Source organism: Coregonus lavaretus (assembly GCF_964263955.1).
Source record: "Coregonus lavaretus genome assembly, chromosome: 8".
Lineage (NCBI taxonomy): Eukaryota > Metazoa > Chordata > Actinopteri > Salmoniformes > Salmonidae > Coregonus > Coregonus lavaretus.
The window spans coordinates 61,160,201-61,174,295 of NC_139995.1; the positions used below are offsets into that span (position 1 = coordinate 61,160,201).

General features: G+C 44.6%; 1 protein-coding gene across 1 annotated transcript in view; it reads left to right on the top strand.

The window, feature by feature from the left end:
• Positions 1–14,095, top strand: part of LOC311133332 (constitutive coactivator of PPAR-gamma-like protein 1 homolog) — a 68,839-nt gene that overhangs the window by 20,475 nt on the left and 34,269 nt on the right. The window contains exons 8-9 of the mRNA XM_084166835.1: positions 7,578–7,881; positions 8,560–8,775. Coding sequence (XP_084022961.1) covers positions 7,578–7,881; positions 8,560–8,775 — 520 coding nt within the window. The remainder of the gene's footprint in view (positions 1–7,577; positions 7,882–8,559; positions 8,776–14,095) is intronic.

Sequence of the window (14,095 nt, forward strand, 5' to 3'; positions counted from 1 at the left end):
AGGCAGAATCAGGAGATCGGAGGGAATAGGATTTAGCAGAGGGAAGAGATGATAGGATGGAAGAGGAGAGAGTAGCGGGAGAGATGGAGCGAAGGTTGCGACGGCACATTACCATCTGAGTAGGGGCAGAGTGAGTAGTGTTGGAGGAAAGCGAGAGAGAAAAGGATACAAAGTAGTGGTCGGGGACATGGAGGGGCGTTGCAGTGAGATTAGTAGAAGAACAGCATCTAGTAAAGATGATGTCAAGCGTATTGCCTGCCTTGTGAGTAGGGGGGGACGGTGAGAGGGTGAGGTCAAAAGAGGAGAGGAGTGGCAAGAAGGAGGCAGAGAGAAATGAGTCAAAGGTAGACGTAGGGAGGTTAAAGTCACCCAGAACTGTGAGGGGTGAGCCATCCTCAGGAAAGGAACTTATCAAGGCGTCAAGCTCATTGATGAACTCTCCAAGGGAACCTGGAGGGCGATAAATGACAAGGATGTTAAGCTTGAATGGGCTAGTGACTGTGACAGCATGGCATTCTCCACTGTAGGCTATATCTAAAAACACACACAAACACAAATTCAAGCAGCACATGTGTTGGAACGCGTTGTTAACAGATTTTAAAAAAAAAGAGAACGACTGATAATTGGCCGAGCCGATATATCGGGCTGATATTGGCCTTTTTATAGTCTGTCGGCCCTTCGCTGTCGATTTTTGCCGATAGTTCCTCTACATAGCAAAGCTGCTTTGCCAGCCGCCACTCACCGCCTGAGTCATGAGCACTGAACACTGGGAAGAGCAGCAGCTCATTCTACAACAGAAAGGTTCAGTATTGAGAAACAGATGAATTGACACAGTGACCAAAATCAAACTCCTGTTGCAAATATTAGTTTAGTTATTTCACTAATAATAAGGCTCGTCTCGACGTGCTCGGACATGCAATAAGCAAGCTAGCTAAGCAGATGTCTATGTGACCTGTTACTATGCTAGCTGGCTTGATATACATATACGTGCTAAGATATCAGATAGGAGCTAATAGCCATCTGACTTGCAGTCCAACGTTAGCTATTTACTGGTGTGTTGATCTGACCAGCCGCAATCGTATCCATAAATTGACAGTTGATGATTGTCGGAAAGAAGTGAGTGTTTTAAATTGTCTAAATGAAGGTTGGCAATAGGTTTAGCTACCTAAGGATCTTCCCGCATGTTTATGGACCTAGAGAGCTGTAGATCAGCGCGTCTGTGTGCGTTCTCACTTCTCAAACTATGGGCGGATTTGAGTCATTCAGGCACGATGTGCAGCGTCATTTCATATTTTCTCATACCGTCGCTCTTCCTGTTAGATATTATGCACATTTATGGCTTGGTAGCAAATATCATCGCCTTTGAGCTAGTTCTCATAGCAGCAGTAAACGGCAGCAAGTGATATGAGCGGAGGAGGGAGATGTGAAAGGGAGCGGAGTTACAGCCTCACTCTATCCAATCGTAGCAGTAGGATCAAGTTACAACCTACCCTAATAATTAATTAAATTAATAATGGCGCGGAGGAGATGGCTGCCGTTTCACGGGCTCCTAACCAATTGTCCTATTTTATGTGTTTTTTCGTGTTATTTGTAACTTATTTTGTACATAATGTTTCTGCCACCGTCTCTTATGACCGAAAAGAGCTTCTGGATATCAGAACATCCACTACTCACCTCGAACTGGACAAATATTTTTTTCTTTGACGAGTCGGACGCAAAGGATTTACTCCGGATACCCGACAAGGGCCAAATCCCCATCATTCGCGTGAAGAGAAGACGCAGGTCCGGGTGCCTTGTGAGAATTGGTCGGCGAGTGGGTAACCCGCCTCTACCATCCGTCCTATTGGCCAACGTGCAATCACTGGAGAATAAACTGGATGAGCTCCGTTCAAGACTATCCTACCAAGGGACATAGAAAACTGTAATATCTTATGTTTCACCGAATCGTGGCTGAACGACGAGTTAGCTGTTTTTTTCGTGCATCAGCAAGACAGAACTGCTGCCTCCGGTAAGAGAAGGGGTGGCGGTCTGTGTCTATTTGTCAATAACAGCTGGTGCGCAAAATCAAATTTTAAGGAAGTCTCAAGGTTTTGCTCGCCTGAGGTAGAGTATCTCATGATAAGCTGTAGACCACACTATTTACCAAGAGAGTTTTAATCTATATTTTCCCTAGCTGTCTATTTACCACCACAAACCGATGCTGGCACTAAGACCGCACTCAACGAGCTGTATAAAGCCAAAAGCAAACAAGAAAATGCTCATCCAGAGGTGGCGCTCCTAGTGGCCGGGGACTTTAATGCAGGGAAACTGTAATCCAATTTTCCCTAATTTCTACCAGCATGTTAAATGTGCAACCAGAGGAAAAATAAACTCTAGACCACCTTTACTCCACACAGAGACGCATACAAAGCTCTCCCTCGCCCTCCAGTTGGCAAATCTGACCATAACTCTATCCTCCTCATACAAAGCTCTCCCTCGCCCTCCATTTGGCAAATCTGACCATAACTCTATCCTCCTGATTCCTGCTTGTAAGCAAAAACTAAAGCAGGAAGCACCAGTGACTCGGTTAATAAAAAAGTGGTCAGATGACGCAGATGCTAAGCTACAGGACTGTTTTGCTAGCACAGACTGGAACATGTTCCGGGATTCTTCAGACAGCATTGAGGAGTACACCACATCAGTCACCGGCTTCATCAATAAGTGTATCGATGATGTTGTCCCCAAAGTGACCGTACATACATACCCCAACCAGAAGCCATGGATTACAGGAAACATCCGCACTGAGCTAAAGGGTAGAGCTGCCGCTTTCAAGGAACGGGACTCTAACCCGGACACTTATATGAAATCCCGAAATCCCGTTATGCCCTCAGACGAATCAACAAACAGGGAAGGTGTAAATACAGGACTAAGATTGAATCCTACTACACCGGCTCCGGCGGCAGTCGGATGTGGCAGGGCTTGCAAACTATTACGGACTACAAAGGGAAGCCCAGCCGCGAGCTGCCCAGTAACACAAGCCTATCAGACGAGCTAAATTATTTATATGCGCGCTTCGAGGCAAGCAACACTGAAGCATGCATGAGAGCACCAGCTGTTCCGGATGACTATGTGATCACGCTCGCCGTAGCCGATGTGAGTAAGACCTTTAAACAGGTCAACATTCACAAGGCTCATCACTAAGCTAAGGACACTGGGACGAAACACCTCCCTCTGCAACTGGATCCTGGACTTCCTGACAGGCCGCCCCCAGGTGGTAAGGGTAGGCAACAACACATCTACCACGCTGATCCACAACACTGGGGCCCCTCAGGGGTGTGTGCTCAGTCCCCTCCTGTACATTCTGTTCACTCATGACTGCATGGCCAGGCACGACTCCAACACCATCATTAAGTTTGTCGACAACACAACAATGGTAGGCCTGATCACCGACAATGATGAGACAGCCTATAGGGAGGAGGTCAGAGACCTGGCAGTGTGGTGCCAGGACAACAACCTCTCCCTCAACGTGACCAAGACAAAGGAGATGACCGTGGACAACAGGAAAAGGAGGGCCAAGCACGCCCCCATTCACATCGACGGGGCTGTAGTGGAGCAGGTTGAGAGCTTCATGTTCCTTGGTGTCCACATCACCAACAAACTATCATGGTCCAACAATGTAGAAAATAGCAAAAATAAAGAAAAACCCTTGAATGAGTAGGTGTTCTAAAACTTTTGACCGGCAGTGTACATATTACCTCAATTACCTGGACTACCCCGCACATTGACTCGGTACCGGTACCCCCTGTATATAGCCTCATTATTGTTATTTTATTGTTACTCTTTAATTTTTTACTTTAGTTTATTTTGTACAAAAATTAATAATCGTAACTCTTATTTTTCTTAACTGCATTGTTGGTTAAGGGCTTGTAAGTAAGCATTTCATGGTAAGGTCTACACCTGTTGTATTCGGCGCATGTGACAAATACAATTTGATCTTATTTGAACTAGCCAACTGAGTTGTTTTGAATTTCGTCCTGGCAGCTGAGTTGTTTAGAGATGCATCCTGACAGCTGAAAAAAATACATTTTCCCGATCATATGACTAAAAATACTAGTTTCTTAATCCGTAATCCGTGATCACAAATCATGACGTTACGTTGAACATTGAATAGATGTTATTTTATATTATGAAACTAACAGCAGTGGCTATATGATGTCCTTCCATACGGGCGTGACATGCTGGAGGGATGAACATTTTGTTGATCAGTAGGTTAATCTAAGTCCCAAGTGGAAGGCAAACAGATTGTTTGTCAGCTGTAGCACCATAGACTGATCAGCCAAAACAAGCCAGATCAGCTGTAGCACCATAGACTGATCAGCCAAAACAAGCCAGATCAGCTGTAGCACCATAGACTGATCAGCCAAAACAAGCCAGATCAGCTGTAGCACCATAGACTGATCAGCCAAAACAAGCCAGATCAGCTGTAGCACCATAGACTGATCAGCCAAAACAAGCCAGATCAGCTGTAGCACCATAGACTGATCAGCCAAAACAAGCCAGATCAGCTGTAGCACCATAGACTGATCAGCCAAAACAAGCCAGATCAGCTGTAGCACCATAGACTGATCAGCCAAAACAAGCCAGATCAGCTGTAGCACCATAGACTGATCAGCCAAAACAAGCCAGATCAGCTGTAGCACCATAGACTGATCAGCCAAAACAAGCTCAATACACTCCTATTGAATATACATTCACCCATATTGTGAGTAGGCCTATGCCATCTTAATTTACCAAGTTTATCAAAAGATTTACCATTCAAATAAAATGATCACCATTATGTTATGTAGTTAGATTGATTACAGTTATGTAGTTAGATTGATTACCATTATGTAGTTAGATTGATTACCATTATGTTATGTAGTTAGATTGATTACCATTATGTTATGTAGTTAGACTGATTACATTACATACATACATGACATTTGTCATTTAGCAGACGCTCTTATCCAGAGCGACTTACATACATTTTCATACTAATCTCTTCAAATTCAATACAATATTCAGGGTCTCGCGAATGAGCTGCTTAGTTTGATACACCGACCACACGGTTAACAGCTATAGGCAGTAACCTGCCCTTCAGGGTCTGGAGAACATGTTGGGAGTAGGTCAGCAACCTGATTCTGCACCGCAACGCGTCAAGAGAAAACACAGGACGGGCAGCCATTATGGTGGGAAGCCCCTCCACCTCTCTATGGAACCAGAGGGCTGTGTGTGATGGAGGAGTCTGGGCCGTAGGCTACAGGTCATGTGGTCTCAGACTGACCAACCAGACTGCAGCACACCTGAGGGATGGGGTGAGAGCAGTTCACATAGACTGACACCAGACTGCAGCACCCAACTCCTGAAGAGGTGATGGCAGCCTCGGATATCATCGACTTCCTACAGCCGCCCTTGTAGGCAGACCGAAAGCCTCATTTCAGAACAGACCAGCCTCAGTGCCATCAGAACCCCAAAGGTATCGGGTCATTGTATTTTCTGTACGGCTGCCAAAGACAAACTCGTTTTATAATGACAGCCATAACGTAATCAACAGACAGTCTTGAATCTGCAGCAGTGAAAAAAACCATTATGTTATGTAGTTAGACTGATTACCATTATGTTATGTAGTTAGATTGATTACCATTATGTTATGTAAACTCAGCAAAAAAAAAGAAACGTCCCTTTTTCAGGACCCTGTCTTTCAAAGATAAGTCGTAAAAATCCAAATAACTTCACATATCTTCATTGTAAAGGGTTTAAACACTTTCCCATGCTTGTTCAATGAACCATAAACAATTAATGAACATGCACCTGTGGAACGGTCGTTGAGACACTAACAGCTTACAGACGGTAGGTAATTAAGGTCAGTTATGAAAACTTAGGACACCAAAGAGGCCTTTCTACTGACTCTGGAAAACACCAAAAGAAAGATGCCCAGGGTCCCTGCTCATCTGCGTGAACGTGCCTTAGGCATGCTGCAAGGAGGCATGAGGACTGCAGATGTGGCCAGGGCAATAAATTGCAATGTCCGTACTGTGAGACGCTTAAGACAGCGCTACAGGGAGACAGGACGGACAGCTGATCGTCCTCGCAGTGGTAGACCACGTGTAACAACACCTGCACAGGATCGGTGCATCCGAACATCACACCTGCGGGACAGGTACAGGATGGCAACAACAACTGCCCGAGTTACACCATGAAAGCACAATCCCTCCATCAGTGCTCAGACTGTCCGCAGTAGGCTGAGAGAGGCTGGACTAAGGGCTTGTAGGCCTGTTGTAAGGCAGATCCTCACCAGACATCACCGGCAACAACGTCGCCTATGGGCACAAACCCACCGTCGCTGGACCAGACACGACTGGCCAAAAGTGCTCTTCACTGACGACTCGCGGTTTTGTCTCACCAGGGGTGATGGTCGGATTTATGTTTATCGTCGAAGGAATGAGCGTTACACCGAGGCCTGTACTCTGGAGCAGGATCGATTTGGAGGTGGAGGGTCCGTCATGGTCTGGGGCGGTGTGTCACAGCATCATCGGACTGAGCTTGTTGTCATTGCAGGCAATCTCAACGCTGTGCGTTACAGGGAAGACATCCTCCTCCCTCATGTGGTACCCTTCCTGCAGGCTCATCCTGACATGACCCTCCAGCATGACAATGCCACCAGCCATACTGCTCATTCTGTGCGTGATTTCCTGCAAGACAGGAATGTCAATGTTCTGCCATGGCCAGCGAAGTGCCCGGATCTCAATCCCATTGAGCACATCTGGGACCTGTTGGATCGGAGGGTGTGGGCTAGGGCCATTCCCCACAGAAATGTCAGGGAACCTGCAGGTGCCTTGGTGGAAGAGTGGGGTAACATCTCACAGCAAGAACTGGCAAATCTGGTGCAGTCCATGAGGAGGAGATGCACTGCAGTACTTAATGCAGCTGGTGGCCACACCAGATACTGACTGTTACTTTTGATTTTTACCCCCCCTTTGTTCAGGGACACATTATTCCATTTCTGATAGTCACATGTCTGTGGAAGGCAGCCTAAACATCACTATAAACATCAGTATAATCATCAGTAGCCTAAACATCATTATAATCATCAGTAGCCTAAACATCATTATAATCATCAGTAGCCTAAACATCATTATAATCATCAGTAGCCTAAACATCATTATAATCATCAGTAGCCTAAACATCATTATAAACATCAGTAGCCTAAACATAATTATAAAACATCATTATAATCATCAGCAGCCTAAACATCATTATGTCCGCAGTCAAAAGTAGTCTGTCAGCTCGTGTTTACATGGTGTGCATCTTCACACAATGGCATTCAGTTGGATCATGTCCATGTTACATAAACAATATCCTAAACCCTGCCATGTCAGTAACATTATTTTACCTTCTACATTACTCACTGGCAAGTCAGCACTGTTACAATACAGCAAGTCAAGTCAAAACCGTTATTATACATTATCCTAATACATTATCATATTCCTATCCTCTCAAAACCGTTATTATACATTATCCTAATACATTATCATATTCCTATCCTCTTGTTCCTATAGTCATGTAAGTGACCATAAAGGAGGATGGGACAAACCATCAGAGAGCACGGCAGAGGGGGAGCTGGGAGGATGGGACAAACCATCAGAGAGCACGGCAGAGGGGGAGCTGGGAGGATGGGACAAACCATCAGAGAGCACGGCAGAGGGGGAGCTGGGAGGATGGGACAAACCATCAGAGAGCACGGCAGAGGGGGAGCTGGGAGGATGGGACAAACCATCAGAGAGCACGGCAGAGGGGGAGCTGGGAGGATGGGACAAACCATCAGAGAGCACGGCAGAGGGGGAGCTGGGAGACCAAACCAAGGTATGGTTCAACAGAGTCTGATAAAACAAACAGTCATCTTACATCATAGCATGATGTTTACAATGAACGACGGTAGTGTCAGTTCCAAATAAAGTGAAATGCCTGGAGATCCGATGTACAGCCTTCAGAAAGTATTCAGACCCCTTCACTTTTCCACATTTTGTTACGTTACAGCCTTATTCTAAAATGGATTCAATAAATACAAATCCTCATCAATCTACACACAATACCCCATAACGATAAAGTGAAAACAGGTTTTTAGACATTTTTGCCAATGTTTTTTTCTGATGAAATTCTCTATTGAATGAACATATTTTCAGAAACATTGAATTAAATAATAATTTTAAGGATGAACACCCTATAATTTGAACACATTTGTAAAAACATAATGCCATTTTGACATTATGGGGTATTGTGTGTAGGCCAGTGACAATCTCAATTTAATAAATTTAAATTCAGGCTGTAACACAACAAGATGTGGAAAAAGTCGAGGGGTATGAATACTTCCTGAAGGCAGTGTTTTTAGTAAATATTCTGTTATCAGTCATATGGATGTTTGGTTCCATCTCAACCCGGAGGTTTTGATGTGACGACTAGTAGGCTGTAGAAAACTATTTGAAACAGCACTATCTGAACTCGTCCAATGAGAACCCTGACAGCCCTCTTCTCCCCTCCCAGGCTGTCCCAACGGTGACCTCTCCTGTGGGTCAGGGCTTAGAGGTCATGGGTCATCTGAACGCCCAGATCCCGTCTTTGCTGTCAATGCCAACCAGGAACCACATGGACATCACTACCCCCCCGCTCCCCACAGTGGCTCCAGAGGTCCTCAGAGTGGCCGAGCACAGACACAAGAAGGGCCTAATGTACCCCTACATCTACCACATCCTTACTAAGGTACCCCTACATCTACCACATCCTTACTAAGGTACCCCTACATCTACCACATCCTTACTAAGGTACCCCTACATCTACCACATCATTACTAAGGTACCCCTACATCTACCACATCCTTACTAAGGTACCCCTACATCTACCACATCATTACTAAGGTACCCCTACATCTACCACATCCTTACTAAGGTACCCCTCTATTTACCACAACCAACATCTACCAAGGTACCTCTACATTTACCACAACCTACATCTACCATATTCTAAGGTATCCCAACATCTACCATATTCTAAGGTATCCCAGCATCTACCATATTCTAAGGCATCCCAACATCTACCATATTCTAAGGTATCCCAACATCTACCATATTCTAAGGCATCCCAACATCTACCATATTCTAAGGTATCCCAGCATCTACCATATTCTAAGGCATCCCAACATCTACCATATTCTAGGGTATCCCAGCATCTACCATATTCTAGGGTATCCCAACATCTACCATATTCTAAGGTATCCCAGCATCTACCATATTCTAAGGTATCCCAACATCTACCATATTCTAGGGTATCCCAGCATCTACCATATTCTAAGGTATCCCAACATCTACCATATTCTAGGGTATCCCAGCATCTACCATATTCTAAGGTATCCCAACATCTACCATATTCTAAGGTATCCCAACATCTACCATATTCTAGGGTATCCCAGCATCTACCATATTCTAAGGTATCCCAACATCTACCATATTCTAAGGTATCCCAGCATCTACCATATTCTAGGGTATCCCAACATCTACCATATTCTAAGGTATCCCAACACCTACCATATTCTAAGGTCAGGGTATAGCCTAATGCATTAGCAATACACATATTTTACTCATTCTTTTAAGATGGCATCATAGCATGAAGATGATGATCATCTTTTCTGATTTTGTTTTTATTTATTTCAAGTAAATTGTAGCGGTTACTAGCATGTCTAAGTAATGTCTGGTGGCTAGCTGTCCTTTCCATCCTACAGGATGGTATGTTAACAGTCTGTGTTGTGTAGTGTGTGTGTGTGTGTGTGTGTGTGTGTGTTGTGTAGTAGCTGTGTGTGTGTGTGTGTGTTGTGTAGTAGCTGTGTGTGTGTGTGTGTGTGTGTGTAGTGTGTGTGTGTGTGTGTGTGTGTGTGTGTGTGTGTGTGTTGTGTAGTAGCTGTGTGTGTGTGTGTGTTGTGTAGTAGCTGTATGTGTGTGTGTGTGTGTGTGTGTTGTTACAGTGTAACTATACTGTACACAAATGTAAACGCAACATGCAACAATTTCTAAGATTTTACTGAGTTACAGTTCATACAGTGAGGGAAAAAAGTATTTGATCCCCTGCTGATTTTGTACGTTTGCCCACTGACAAAGACATGATCAGTCTATAATTTTAATGATAGGTTTATTTGAACAGTGAGAGACAGAATAACAACAACAAAATCCAGAAAAACGCATGTCAAAAATGTTATAAATTGATTTGCATTTTAATGAGGGAAATAAGTATTTGACCCCTCAGCAAAACATGACCTAGTACTTGGTGGCAAAACCCTTGTTGGCAATCACAGAGGTCAGACATTTCTTGTAGTTGGCCACCAGGTTTGCACACATCTCAGGAGGGATTCTGTCCCACTCCTCTTTGCAGATCTTCTCCAAGTCATTAAGGTTTCGAGGCTGACGTTTGGCAACTCGGACCTTCAGCTCCCTCCACAGATTTTCTATGGGATTAAGGTCTGGAGACTGGCTAGGCCACTCCAGGACCTTAATGTGCTTATTCTTGAGCCACTCCTTTGTTGCCTTGGCCGTGTGTTTTGGGTCATTGTCATGCTGGAATACCCATCCACGACCCATTTTCAATGACCTGGCTGAGGGAAGGAGGTTCTCACCCAAGATTTGACGGTACATGGCCCCGTCCATCGTCCCTTTGATGCGGTGAAGTTGTCCTGTCCCCTTAGCAGAAAAACACCCCCAAAGCATAATGTTTCCACCTCCATGTTTGACGGTGGGGATGGTGTTCTTGGGGTCATAGGCAGCATTCCTCCTCCTACAAACACTGCGAGTTGAGTTGATGCCAAAGAGCTCGATTTTGGTCTCATCTGACCACAACTCTTTCACCCAGTTCTCCTCTGAATCATTCAGATGTTCATTGGCAAACTTCAGACGGCCCTGTATATGTGCTTTCTTGAGCAGGGGGACCTTGCGGGCGCTGCAGCATTTCAGTCCTTCACGGCGTAGTGTGTTACCAATTGTTTTCTTGGTGACTATGGTCCCAGCTGCCTTGAGATCATTGACAAGATCCTCCCGTGTAGTTCTTGGCTGATTCCTCACCGTTCTCATGATCATTGCAACTCCACGAGGTGAGATCTTGCATGGAGCCCCAGGCCGAGGGAGATTGACAGTTATTTTGTGTTTCTTCCATTTGCGAATAATCGCACCAACTGTTGTCACCTTCTCACCAAGCTGCTTGGCGATGGTCTTGTAGCCCATTCCAGCCTTGTGTAGGTCTACAATCTTGTCCCTGACATCCTTGGAGAGCTCTTTGGTCTTGGCCATGGTGGAGAGTTTGGAATCTGAATGATTGATTGCTTCTCTGGACAGGTGTCTTTTATACAGGTAACAAGCTGAGATTAGGAGCACTCCCTTTAAGTGTGTGCTCCTAATCTCAGCTCGTTACCTGTATAAAAGACACCTGGGAGCCAGAAATCTTTCTGATTGAGAAGGGGTCAAATATATATATTTCCCTCATTAAAATGCAAATCAATTTAACATTTTTGACATGCGTTTTTCTGGATTTTGTTGTTGTTATTCTGTCTCTCACTGTTCAAATAAACCTTAAAATTATAGACTGATCATTTCTTTGTCAGTGGGCAAATGTACAAAATCAGCAGGGGATCAAATACTTTTTTCCCTCACTGTATAAGGTAGCCCTAATCTATGGATTTCACATGACTGGGAATACAGATAACCATCTGTTGGTCACCTTTAAAAAAAGAAAGGTAGGTGCGTGGATCAGAAAACCAGTCAGTATCTGGTGTGACCATTTCTCTTTCACATAGAGTTGATCAGGCTGTTGATTGTGGCCTGTGGAATGTTGTCCCACTCCTCTTCAATATCTGTGTGTAGTTGTTGGATATTGGCAGGAACTGGAACACGCTGTGGTACACGTCAATCCAGAGCATCCCAAACATGCTCAATGGGTGACATGTCTGGCGAGTACGCAGGCCATGGAAGAACTGGGACATTTTCAGCTTCCAGGAATTGTGTACAGATCCTTGCGACATGGTGCCGTGCGTTATCATGCTGATGGCGGTGGATGAATGGCATATCAATGGGCCTCGGGATCTCGTCATGGTGTCTCTTGTGCATTCAAATTGCCATCGATAAAATGCAATTGTGTTCGTTGTCCGTAGCTTATTCCTGCCCATACCATAACCCCACCGCCACCATGGGGTACTCTGTTCACAATGTTGACATCAGCAAACTGCTCGCCCACATGACGCCAAACACATGGTCTGCGGTTGTGAGGCCAATTGGATGTACTGCCAAATTCACTAAAATGACGGAGGCAGCTAATGGTAGAGAAATGAACATTCAATTCTCTGGCAACAGCTCTGGTGGATATTCCTGCAGTCAGCATGCCAATTGCACACTCCCTTATAACTTGAGACATCTGTGGCATTGTGTTGTGTGACAAAACTGCATATTTTTGTGGCATTTTATTGTCCCCAGCACAAGGTGCACCTTTGTAATGATCATGTTGTTTAATCAGCTTCTTGATATGCCACACATGTCAGGTGGATGGATTATCTTGGCAAAGGAGAAATGCTCACTAACAGGGATGTAAACAAATTTGTGCACACAATTTGAGATAAATACGCTTTTTGTGCGTATGGAACATTTCTGGGATCTTTTATTTCAGGTCATGAAACATGGGACCAACGCTTTACATGTTGTGTTTTTGTTCAGTGTGTTTGTTAGTGTGTTAATGGGGTGTGTGTTGTGTGTTAGTTTAGTGTGTTAATGGGGTGTGTGTTGTGTGTTAGTTTAGTGCCAAATATAAGGGGTTAACACACCATCTCCATATACAGAGTGTACAAAACATTAAGAACACCTGCTCTTTCCAAGACAGACTGACCAGGTGAAAGCTGATCATCCCTTATTCACTTCAATCAGTGTAGATGAAGGGGAGGAGACAGGTTAAATAAGGATTTTCAAGCCTTGAGGCAATTGAGGTATGGATTGTGTATGGATTGTGCCATTCAGAGGGTGAATGGGCAAGACAACACATTTAAATGCGTTTGAACGGGGTCTGGTAGTAGGTGCCAGGCGTATCGGTTTGTGTCAAGAACTGCAACGCTGCTGGGTTTTTCACGCTCAACAGTTTCCTGTGTGTAACAAGAATGGTCCACCACCCAAAGGACATCCAGCCAACTTGACACAACTGTGGGAAGCATTGGAGTCAACATGGGCCAGCATCCCTGTGGAACGCTTTCGACACCTTGTTGAGTCCATGCACCCGACGACTTGACGCTGTTCTGAGGCCAACTCAATATTAGGAAGGTGTTCCTAATGTTTTGTACACTCAGTGTATACTTCCATTAGTTTTTTAAACTGGTACCCGGCTACCTTCAGACTAGTCTTGTGAGGCTTGTGGGCAAAACAACCGACATGTACGTTGTTCGTGAGAGACTCACCTTTCCACAGAGGGGTCATATTAGTGTGTAGCTCAAACTGTTCAGACAGAAGTTGGCAGGTGATCGGATGTACCGACTTCAAACGAGTCCCGTGACGCTTTGTGGGAAGCTACAGATGTTTTCCACGAGAAGACCGATTTTCAGGATGTCTCATGGTCTGACAAACACCTCTCTAGCTCTGTCACCTTTCACCGCAGATGCTGAAGGCCGACATTGGCGGATGCAGTAGATTGAGACGTAACCCATGCAAAAAAAAAACATATATCTCTAGCTTAAACTGTCAGATTTTAATGGAGACCTTTTGTTATTATGCTAATTTGATTGATGCAGGGCCGTTGACATCGACTCTAGGGTTTTTTTAACAGTGTGTGTTGTGTTTTCAGGGGGTTTTAACAGTGTGTGTTGTGTTTTCAGGGGGTTTTAACAGTGTGTTGTGTTTTCAGGTTTTTTTTAACAGTGTGTGTTGTGTTTTCAGGGGGGTTTTAACAGTGTGTGTTGTGTTTTCAGGGGGTTTTAACAGTGTGTGTTGTGTTTTCAGGGGGTTTTAACAGTGTGTGTTGTGTTTTCAGGGGGTTTTAACAGTGTGTGTTGTGTTTTCAGGGGGTTTTAACA